The following is a 12,066-nucleotide window of genomic DNA, read 5'->3' as shown; positions in this document are numbered from 1 at the left end:
GACGGATGGGTTTATGAATGGATGGATAGATGGACGGATAGATAGATGGATGGATGGATGGATGGATGGATGGATGATGGATGGTCGGATAAAATGATGGATGGATTGATGGATTTAAGTTGTGTGTAACAAATTGATGTGTTATATTTTCACTATGTTGTTTGGCAAAATAAAAAATAAAAACATATTTTTAAATGTCAATCAAATTGTAAAATATAAAAATAAGTTAATAAACATATTTTAACATGTAAAACATCAGATTTTTAAGGTAAAAATAAATTATTACATTATTTCCAAATGTTGTTGGCCTTGAAAAGTTACTGTATTTCATCAGAAGCTAAAGATAAAAATAGTAAATATAAATATAAATATATTAAGTATTAAGTATTTTCCATCAACCGTGTATCAATAATCAAACTTCTGTCAGAAACATCTTTAAATGAACAAACATTGGGGTTTTTTAAAGTTTGTTGCAGTGCATCATGGGAGTTCCTTCACCTTTCAGCTGAATGGCTGTCTTGGCCACTTCCGGGTCTCGACTCAGGCGGGCCAGAGTGACCGCGGACTTCTGCTGGACCCGCTCACAGGCCGCGCCCTCTGACGGACTGACGGACGAGGGTTTCTCTCCGAGCAGCAGCAGCAGACGTTCCACCCCTGGACACACGTCATCATGTTCATGTATGACGTCATGTTGACTCTTCTTTTACAAGCTCGTGGACGTTTCCTTCAGAGACGACACGCTGCTGCCACCGCGCGGATCTTCCATGTACTACAGTGACATGTCTATTTTCGTGATTTGAAGTTTAAAGTTCTTTTAAAACATTACCTTGTTCCTGCAGGACTTCACTTGAACACTGTTCCAGCACAGAGAGGTTCGCCAGGATCGTCACCACCTGCATCAATTAAGATGTTTTAGCAGGTTTTGACTTTTTATTCATTTGTCGCATCATAATAATATCATAATATTATAGAACAGACCCAAAAAATCTGTTCAAAATCCGCCAAAAAGGAAAAAAACGCTTGTGGTTTTGTAGATATAAATATAAATATATGAATTTAATATAAATAAATAAAACAAAATGAATAAACTACTGTAGGTTGATGTAAAATACAACTTTAATAACCACTAATATTTAAATATCTACATTAAATGCTAATTTTCTACTTCAACTTATTCAACTTTTTTTTTCTCCAAATAAAAATAAAAATAAAAATAAAAAAGGAATATTCATTAAAAAAAAAAAAAAAGGTATAATAAAGTTGAAATTAAAAGAGATATAATCGTATAATCAACACCTGGATAAATGAAAAAAATACGAATTATTTTATGAATATTTTCTTCATCCTCACAAACTATCATTTTCACAAATCTAAATTAAAAAAGCTATATTCAAAATATAACAAAATGTTAGTGAATTGAAAAACTACATTGAAAGTATAAAATGGAGTAAAAAAGAAAATTATTTTCATGATTTAGGGAAATAATTGAATACTTTATGAAGTATAAATTAGTTTATCATGGATTTGTCATTATTAGACTTTTTTTTTAAGTCTAATAAAGTTTTGAAATTGTCTGTCAGTCATGATGTTTGTATCTGTCAGTCATGATGTTTGTATCTGTCAGTCATGATGTTTGTATCTGTCAGTCATGATGTTTGTATCTGTCAGTCACTGATGTTTGTATCTGTCAGTCACTGATGTTTGTATCTGTCAGTCACTGATGTTTGTATCTGTCAGTCACTGATGTTTGTATCTGTCAGTCACTGATGTTTGTATCTGTCAGTCATGATGTTTGTATCTGTCAGTCATGATGTTTGTATCTGTCAGTCACTGATGTTTGTATCTGTCAGTCATGATGTTTGTATCTGACAGTCATGATGTTTGTATCTGTCAGTCATGATGTTTGTATCTGTCAGTCATGATGTTTGTATCTGTCAGTCACTGATGTTTGTATCTGTCAGTCACTGATGTTTGTATCTGTCAGTCATGATGTTTGTATCTGTCAGTCATGATGTTTGTATCTGTCAGTCACTGATGTTTGTATCTGTCAGTCATGATGTTTGTATCTGTCAGTCACTGATGTTTGTATCTGTCAGTCATGATGTTTGTATCTGTCAGTCATGATGTTTGTATCTGTCAGTCACTGATGTTTGTATCTGTCAGTCATGATGTTTGTATCTGTCAGTCATGATGTTTGTATCTGTCAGTCACTGATGTTTGTATCTGTCAGTCATGATGTTTGTATCTGTCAGTCATGATGTTTGTATCTGTCAGTCATGATGTTTGTATCTGTCAGTCACTGATGTTTGTATCTGTCAGTCATGATGTTTGTATCTGTCAGTCATGATGTTTGTATCTGTCAGTCATGATGTTTGTATCTGTCAGTCATGATGTTTGTATCTGTCAGTCACTGATGTTTGTATCTGTCAGTCACTGATGTTTGTATCTGTCAGTCACTGATGTTTGTATCTGTCAGTCATGATGTTTGTATCTGTCAGTCATGATGTTTGTATCTGTCAGTCACTGATGTTTGTATCTGTCAGTCATGATGTTTGTATCTGTCAATCACTGATGTTTGTATCTGTCAGTCATGATGTTTGTATCTGTCAGTCATGATGTTTGTATCTGTCAGTCACTGATGTTTGTATCTGTCAGTCATGATGTTTGTATCTGTCAAACACTGATGTTTGTATCTGTCAGTCATGATGTTTGTATCTGTCAGTCATGATGTTTGTATCTGTCAGTCATGATGTTTGTATCTGTCAGTCATGATGTTTGTATCTGTCAGTCATGATGTTTGTATCTGTCAGTCATGATGTTTGTATCTGTCAAACACTGATGTTTGTATCTGTCAGTCACTGATGTTTGTATCTGTCAGTCATGATGTTTGTATCTGTCAGTCACTGATGTTTGTATCTGTCAGTCATGATGTTTGTATCTGTCAGTCACTGATGTTTGTATCTGTCAGTCATGATGTTTGTATCTGTCAGTCACTGATGTTTGTATCTGTCAGTCACTGATGTTTGTATCTGTCAGTCACTGATGTTTGTATCTGTCAGTCATGATGTTTGTATCTGTCAGTCATGATGTTTGTATCTGTCAGTCATGATGTTTGTATCTGTCAGTCATGATGTTTGTATCTGTCAGTCATGATGTTTGTATCTGTCAGTCACTGATGTTTGTATCTGTCAGTCACTGATGTTTGTATCTGTCAGTCACTGATGTTTGTATCTGTCAGTCACTGATGTTTGTATCTGTCAGTCATGATGTTTGTATCTGTCAGTCACTGATGTTTGTATCTGTCAGTCACTGATGTTTGTATCTAACAGTCACTGATGTTTGTATCTGTCAGTCATGATGTTTGTATCTGTCAGTCACTGATGTTTGTATCTGTCAGTCACTGATGTTTGTATCTAACAGTCACTGATGTTTGTATCTGTCAGTCATGATGTTTGTATCTGTCAGTCACTGATGTTTGTATCTGTCAGTCACTGATGTTTGTATCTGTCAGTCACTGATGTTTGTATCTGTCAGTCATGATGTTTGTATCTGTCAGTCATGATGTTTGTATCTGTATCTGTCAGTCATGATGTTTGTGTCTGTCATATGTCAGTCATGATGTTTGTATCTGTCAGTCATGATGTTTGTGTCTGTCAGTCATGATGTTTGTATCTAACAGTCACTGATGTTTGTATCTGTCAGTCACTGATGTTTGTATCTGTCAGTCATGATGTTTGTATCTGTCAGTCACTGATGTTTGTATCTGTCAGTCACTGATGTTTGTATCTGTCAGTCATGATGTTTGTATCTGTCAGTCATGATGTTTGTATCTGTCAGTCACTGATGTTTGTATCTGTCAGTCACTGATGTTTGTATCTGTCAGTCATGATGTTTGTATCTGTCAGTCATTATTTTTTTATCTGTCAGTCATGATGTTTGTATCTGTCAGTCATGATGTTTGTATCTGTCAGTCATGATGTTTGTATCTGTCAGTCACTGATGTTTTTGTATCTGTCAGTCATTATTTTTTTATCTGTCAGTCATGATGTTTGTATCTGTCAGTCAATGATGTTTGTATCTGTCAGTCACTGATGTTTGTATCTGTCAGTCACTGATGTTTGTATCTGTCAGTCATGATGTTTGTATCTGTCAGTCATGATGTTTGTATCTGTCAGTCACTGATGTTTGTATCTGTCAGTCATGATGTTTGTATCTGTCAGTCATGATGTTTGTATCTGTCAGTCACTGATGTTTGTATCTGTCAGTCATGATGTTTGTATCTGTCAGTCATGATGTTTGTATCTGTCAGTCATGATGTTTGTATCTGTCAGTCACTGATGTTTGTATCTGTCAGTCATGATGTTTGTATCTGTCAGTCATGATGTTTGTATCTGTCAGTCATGATGTTTGTATCTGTCAGTCATGATGTTTGTATCTGTCAGTCACTGATGTTTGTATCTGTCAGTCACTGATGTTTGTATCTGTCAGTCACTGATGTTTGTATCTGTCAGTCATGATGTTTGTATCTGTCAGTCATGATGTTTGTATCTGTCAGTCATGATGTTTGTATCTGTCAGTCATGATGTTTGTATCTGTCAGTCACTGATGTTTGTATCTGTCAGTCATGATGTTTGTATCTGTCAGTCATGATGTTTGTATCTGTCAGTCACTGATGTTTGTATCTGTCAGTCATGATGTTTGTATCTGTCAGTCATGATGTTTGTATCTGTCAGTCATGATGTTTGTATCTGTCAGTCATGATGTTTGTATCTGTCAAACACTGATGTTTGTATCTGTCAGTCACTGATGTTTGTATCTGTCAGTCATGATGTTTGTATCTGTCAGTCACTGATGTTTGTATCTGTCAGTCATGATGTTTGTATCTGTCAGTCACTGATGTTTGTATCTGTCAGTCATGATGTTTGTATCTGTCAGTCACTGATGTTTGTATCTGTCAGTCACTGATGTTTGTATCTGTCAGTCACTGATGTTTGTATCTGTCAGTCATGATGTTTGTATCTGTCAGTCATGATGTTTGTATCTGTCAGTCATGATGTTTGTATCTGTCAGTCATGATGTTTGTATCTGTCAGTCACTGATGTTTGTATCTGTCAGTCACTGATGTTTGTATCTGTCAGTCACTGATGTTTGTATCTGTCAGTCATGATGTTTGTATCTGTCAGTCACTGATGTTTGTATCTGTCAGTCACTGATGTTTGTATCTAACAGTCACTGATGTTTGTATCTGTCAGTCATGATGTTTGTATCTGTCAGTCACTGATGTTTGTATCTGTCAGTCACTGATGTTTGTATCTGTCAGTCACTGATGTTTGTATCTGTCAGTCATGATGTTTGTATCTGTCAGTCATGATGTTTGTATCTGTATCTGTCAGTCATGATGTTTGTGTCTGTCATATGTCAGTCATGATGTTTGTATCTGTCAGTCATGATGTTTGTGTCTGTCAGTCATGATGTTTGTATCTAACAGTCACTGATGTTTGTATCTGTCAGTCACTGATGTTTGTATCTGTCAGTCATGATGTTTGTATCTGTCAGTCACTGATGTTTGTATCTGTCAGTCACTGATGTTTGTATCTGTCAGTCATGATGTTTGTATCTGTCAGTCATGATGTTTGTATCTGTCAGTCACTGATGTTTGTATCTGTCAGTCACTGATGTTTGTATCTGTCAGTCATGATGTTTGTATCTGTCAGTCATTATTTTTTTATCTGTCAGTCATGATGTTTGTATCTGTCAGTCATGATGTTTGTATCTGTCAGTCATGATGTTTGTATCTGTCAGTCACTGATGTTTGTATCTGTCAGTCATTATTTTTTTATCTGTCAGTCATGATGTTTGTATCTGTCAGTCACTGATGTTTGTATCTGTCAGTCACTGATGTTTGTATCTGTCAGTCATGATGTTTGTATCTGTCAGTCATGATGTTTGTATCTGTCAGTCATGATGTTTGTATCTGTCAGTCACTGATGTTTGTATCTAACAGTCATGATGTTTGTATCTGTCAGTCATGATGTTTGTATCTGTCAGTCACTGATGTTTGTATCTGTCAGTCACTGATGTTTGTATCTGTCAGTCATGATGTTTGTATCTGTCAGTCACTGATGTTTGTATCTGTCAGTCACTGATGTTTGTATCTGTCAGTCATGATGTTTGTATCTGTCAGTCACTGATGTTTGTATCTGTCAGTCATGATGTTTGTATCTGTCAGTCATGATGTTTGTATCTGTCAGTCATGATGTTTGTATCTGTCAGTCACTGATGTTTGTATCTGTCCGTCACTGATGTTTGTATCTGTCAGTCATGATGTTTGTATCTGTCAGTCACTGATGTTTGTATCTGTCAGTCACTGATGTTTGTATCTGTCAGTCACTGATGTTTGTATCTGTCAGTCATGATGTTTGTATCTGTCAGTCACTGATGTTTGTATCTGTCAGTCACTGATGTTTGTATCTGTCAGTCATGATGTTTGTATCTGTCAGTCACTGATGTTTGTATCTGTCCGTCACTGATGTTTGTATCTGTCAGTCACTGATGTTTGTATCTGTCAGTCACTGATGTTTGTATCTGTCCGTCACTGATGTTTGTATCTGTCAGTCACTGATGTGTGAGTTAAGATTGTACCTGGTCTTTGGAGTACGGGGTGTCGACTCTCTGCCGGTCGCGACAGGCCTGCATGAGGATGTGGACGGCGTTGAGCTGCAGCAGGATCTCACAGGCCATGCTGTCGAAGAAGGTGATGTTGGCCAGAGCAGCAGAAGCCAAGAGGAAGACCTCGCCACAGGAGGCGCTCTCACACAACTCTGCACAAACATAGGATCAGATGAAACATCCAAATATTCACATTGTTCATTTTTGTGTTTCAAATAAACTTCCGGCCTCTAAAAGGCCTTCGGAGCTTAAAGAAGAATAATATGAGATCCAGACGATGACTGAGGACAAGAGGATACAAAACTATTGCTATTATTTATGGTTTTATTATTATTAATTATTTCATCACTTTCTTATTATATTTTACTTCTATAATCATTTGTTTCAGGTTATATTTCAACGAATTTTGTAAGAAATAAAATAATAATTTGATTTATTTTAGTTACGCTTAACATATAAATATTTACGGCATTAGTTCATTTTTGTGTTGCAATTAAACATCCTGCCTCTAGATGGCAGCAGTCGTTAGGTCCTCTGCAGCTAAAGGAAGAATGATGACTGTGGACGAGAGGATACAGTGAGTCCAGCAGGTTTGAAAACAAATGAAAGCCGTTACGGCTTCTTCAAGAGTGATGTGGTCTGTAAATTCTGCAACACCAGAGTCAAGTACTCGACAATACTACTACACTATCACTTTAAAGCAAAATAATGAAAATAAATACATAAATAAAAATATTAAAAGTGATATTAAAAATAAAAAAATAAAAATAGTTAGATAAAAATGCTCCTCGTACTAATCCCGAAATTCCGTCTCAGAGTTTTGATGTCAATAAAACAAGGTGATGTAAAGGGATGTGAACCCACTGATGAGCGCGGTCACGATGTCATGCATGCTCTCCAGGAAGCTGGCGAGGTGTTGGGTGGACGTGTGGTGAGGAGACGTGATCTGCGCCACGACGGCCGCCGCCTCCGCCCGGGCCGCCTCCACGCTGCTGTCGTCGGTCAGGATGTCGGCCAGACACAGGATCCCGTCCACCTGCGAGACACACGTCCGTCATCTCTGGATCAATGAAGCTGTTGCTGCTGACAAGTCAACAAATCACACATCGCTGCAGCTACAGGTTGGATCTGGCTCTCGCGTGAGGGGAGTGCCAGGTCAGGCCGACCGCTCGGCTCGTAAAGCCTTCACGACACCGGCAGTTATTTAACGTCTTCGTCTGCCGGACGCTTTTATATGGAGGCGACTGTGCAGAGTCAGGAATGAAAATACTTGTCTCTGACTTGGACATTTCTCAACCACCTTTACTTCCTCACTTTGAAGTTACCATCAAACAATACACTCACTAAACTATGATCTCAAACTTGATATGTGAACAAAAGTAGAAACAAAAAGTTACAATAGAGAATTTACAACATTGCAGACACGCTATTCCAACAATAGAGGGAGCCAGAAACACTGTTTTAAAAACCACAGGTTTGGCCTTTAAGATGAAATATTTATTTTGTTAGAAATAACAGTAGTTTTTATAGTTCTTGAAAATATCTATATATTGTTTTGATTTTTAAATTCCTGTTTGATTTCTGTCATTTGTCCTTTAATATTTTAACAAAATGTGTCTTTATAGTTCTTTTTTTGCATGTCCAGAATACTCAATGTTGACATTTAACTGGTCGGTGGTGGAAGAAACGTCCTGATTTCTAGATTAAAAAAAAAAAATGTAAATCCATCACGACTCACAACTTTTAATTATAACATCAATTTATTCATTTTTTAATATTAATTTGTAAACAATTGATCACAACACTGGAAGTATTTCAGCGTCATCAGAATATTAAATCATTGAATTTTACATTGCCATTTTCTTTTATTTAACTGTTTTTCAAGCATTTACATGTGTTTGATAATCAAATTTAATCATTTCTATATTAAAAGACTGGATTTGATTTATTGAATAATTTAATAAAATCATTTCCATATAAAAAGGTTCAACTTTTTTTTAAAATAATCATTGAGTTCTTTGTTTTTTTTAAATAATTAAATAAAAACAAAATATTGTCAAAATTATTATTTTACACAAAGAGACATTCTAAATTCTATATTTTTTTCATTTACAACCGTTTAAATTAAATGTAAACATTTTTGTTTTTTATTCATTGGAATTAGAATGTGAACTTCTATTGTGTAAAAAATAAATACAATCAATGATTCATTTTATTAAATTCAATGCTTAAAAAACTTGAAAAAATTATTAACAAAACTAAATTTCAACATTTGAAATATAGAATTCAACCATTTAATAACTTGATGAAAACGATTTACTTCTTCCTCTGTTCGTAAAATCGTCTCACAAACAAAAAGAAAAACATTTTCGGTGATTTGTTAGAGATGAACACTAGAGGGCAGTGTTGCTCAGTTTCTACACGAGTCAAGTCTAAATAAGTGTAAAGTCAAAGTGTGATAAAAGCTTCTGGAAATGTTCCACGATGATAATTATCCCGCAGATTTATCGTCATGAGCAGCAGAATCTCAATTTTAATGCCTCCTGGTTTTACTGGCGCTCAATAAAATCACACCTGACACCTCAGCTCTTCCTGGAGACTGATGTGGAGAAAGTGATGAGAGGCAGCAGTGATGACGGAAACACAACTTTTGAAACATCCTCAACACACACGCACACACACGCGCACACACACACACACACACACACACACACACACACACACACACACACATTTCCTCAGGGGCCTCATTATATATTCTATTGAGGGGCCGTCAAGAACAAAGGAATGTTGAAAATAACCCTAAAATAAAATGTAAAAAAAAAAACTTTAAAACTAAATTAAGTAAATAATGAGTTATTTGACTTTAAAGTACTTTAATGTTCGTACGGTCTATTTAATATTACTGTAATTAAATGAAAAAGGGGGGGATGAACAGATAAAAAACATTTAAATATCTATATTTATATATATATTTTATATTTTTTTCAAATTGCTGAATTTCAATTTATCTGACCAGCAGTACGTGTTTATTTATAGAACTTATTGTCATATTTAGAGTCTAGTAATGGTAGAATACATACATTAAAAAAAAAAAGAAAAAAGGCCTTTGACCTCTAGACTGGTACTTGCTGAAGGAACATAAAATAAATAAATAAAATAAAATAAATCAATTTAAATCGTATTTTATTTAAGACTATGAACAAAAAATCATCATATAAACGTAAAGTTTTTTAATATTAACTTTACCGAGAATAGTTTGCTATATTATGATGATAATAATAATGAATACTTGATTATTATTATAACTTCCAACCTTTCTTCCTCGCTGCTCATCATCGTTACATAACAAGAGTTTGGGGATCAAAGTTGTGTCGTCCAATGAAAAAGTGTGTTGATTTGTTGCGGCTCCAGACAGTTGTGTTTCTCAAGCCTGAGCAGTCGCTCGGCTCGACTGACGCTCCCCGGAGAACGAGCGTCTCCTCGTGAAGCTGCAGGTTCTTCAGAGACGCGTCACACTCGGTCGAGTCCTGATGTCCGACAACGTTTGTCGACAACATCTTACTTCTGTGAACACGTTGTTGTTGTTGTTGTGTGTACAAACAAGAGTGTGCGTTTTCACAGCTGAACCTTCAGATGTTCTGTTTGGTTTATTTATTGTGTTTTTTTGTTTATTGTTTTCATGCTGTGTTTTTTATTGAGTCCAAGTGTAGCTTTCGTTCTCTCAGGTGACAGGAAATCTTATTAAAAACAAGCGTGTGTTCAAAGTCGCTTCGCTTTGGTTCGACGCTCGCGATGAATTGAACCAATACAGAATACTTATATGTTTATGTATAAAAAGACAGAATAATTGAATAAAAAGGCAGAATACTTGTATAAAAATACAGAATACTTGTATAAAAATACAGAATACTAAATCGATCAACTATGTTTTAGTTTTGTGAGGATCAACGATGAACCACGAGACTCTGCATTGAACTGACTTCAAATCATTTATTTGTTTTATTTTTGTCATTAAGTTGACACTGTACGACCTTAAATATTAAGTGCTACTTTAAGATAATGTTAAATAATAAAAAAAAAACATAATTCTATCTATAACAATGAAAAGTAAACTCAAAACAGTCATTTAGAGTCCAGATTTAGAGTCTTAAACAATTTCCCGAAGGAGACCTCCTGAGGGATCGATAAAGTTATTTTATTAATATTATTATAGAGTGTGAGAGTGTGAGAAATTTAGGCAAAAAACAACGAAAGTGATGTGTCGACGACGCTTCATGAAACAGTGTCATTATTTTCAATGTCCACTAGATGTCACTCTCTGATCTATAATCTATTTTTATTCTATTGTAACCTCCCATCTTTTTTAAACTGATGGCGCCACCTACTGACCTCTCAACATATGACACTGTTTCATGAAGCTCCAATTTCAGTCAAATGTATAATCAACGAGATGGAACTACAAAGTTGTGTATTATTGTCGCACCTTGTCCAGTTGGTTGATTCCTTCTTCCACGCAGCAGATGGAGGCCACGGTCCTCAGAGCGTGAGCATAGAGATCCTTGAATCGATCCTGCCTGCAGATCTTGAACAGCGCCACCACAGCGCCCTCCTGCACACACAAGTGTTTCACTGGTTTACAACTCATGTGTTGTCGTGTGAGACAAGAAAATGACCTTAAGCTCCGCCCACTGAAAACACTTTCTGGAGATGAAATCTTGTCGACCATAATCACACCCATTCTGCTGTGTTTGGTTCTAGCATTGAAGTTTGTCACCACGCGTCATCAATGGTCTCCACCTCCATGGGACTCGTTGTATAAACAAAGCGGGGGCGCGATGACAACTGGCTGGAGGAGGAGTGAAGCCATTATTACGTCATAATGGACTACACTCTCATAACCTCTCGTTCGCCCAGATTTCAGAGCAACTTTATAAAGTAATAAGTTGAAAACATGGTCATGATGAGGGACTTACTGTGTCTTGGAGAGAAGAACATTTACTACATGACACCAGAGTTGATCAGTAGTTGATGTTTAAGTTTTTAATTCTTCTCAACAAGATTTAAACAAGTAAATAAGAGAAAATATTTGGAAAAATATCAGTAAAAAAAGGATAAAAAATAATATCATCAAATTTAACTTGGTGTTCTTGACTTTTCTCTCCATTGTTTTTTGTTGTTTTAAATAAACCTGACGATTCAAACATATGATCACCATGAAGTGGAGGAAACTCTGCACCACGAGGAACGGACGTGTCGTCAGGCGACAGGTTGGACTGAACAAAAGACCTGGAACGACTGAGGATGAGTTCGTCCGTCGCCGCCTCACGCGTCTGCCAACAGATGATCCACGAAGCTGGTAAAAGCCTCCAGAATATACATATTTCACGTGTGATT

The 12,066-nt window shown here is 36.0% G+C and overlaps 1 protein-coding gene across 3 annotated transcripts in view; it reads right to left on the bottom strand.

The window, feature by feature from the left end:
- insc (INSC spindle orientation adaptor protein) overlaps window positions 1-12,066 on the bottom strand; it is a 57,565-nt gene that overhangs the window by 4,069 nt on the left and 41,430 nt on the right. For all 3 annotated transcript variants that reach the window (XM_087797918.1, XM_087797919.1, XM_087797916.1), the window contains exons 7-11: window positions 11,156-11,281; window positions 7,534-7,705; window positions 6,643-6,821; window positions 827-893; window positions 499-654 (exon numbers count right to left, since the gene is read on the bottom strand). In XM_087797918.1, the coding sequence (XP_087654044.1) occupies window positions 499-654; window positions 827-893; window positions 6,643-6,821; window positions 7,534-7,705; window positions 11,156-11,281 (700 nt within the window). The remainder of the gene's footprint in view (window positions 1-498; window positions 655-826; window positions 894-6,642; window positions 6,822-7,533; window positions 7,706-11,155; window positions 11,282-12,066) is intronic.

The sequence above is a fragment of the Callionymus lyra genome, chromosome 8, assembly GCF_982586985.1.
Source record: "Callionymus lyra chromosome 8, fCalLyr1.hap1.1, whole genome shotgun sequence".
Classification (NCBI taxonomy): Eukaryota; Metazoa; Chordata; class Actinopteri; order Syngnathiformes; family Callionymidae; genus Callionymus; species Callionymus lyra.
This window is presented reverse-complemented; position numbering and strand designations above follow the sequence as displayed.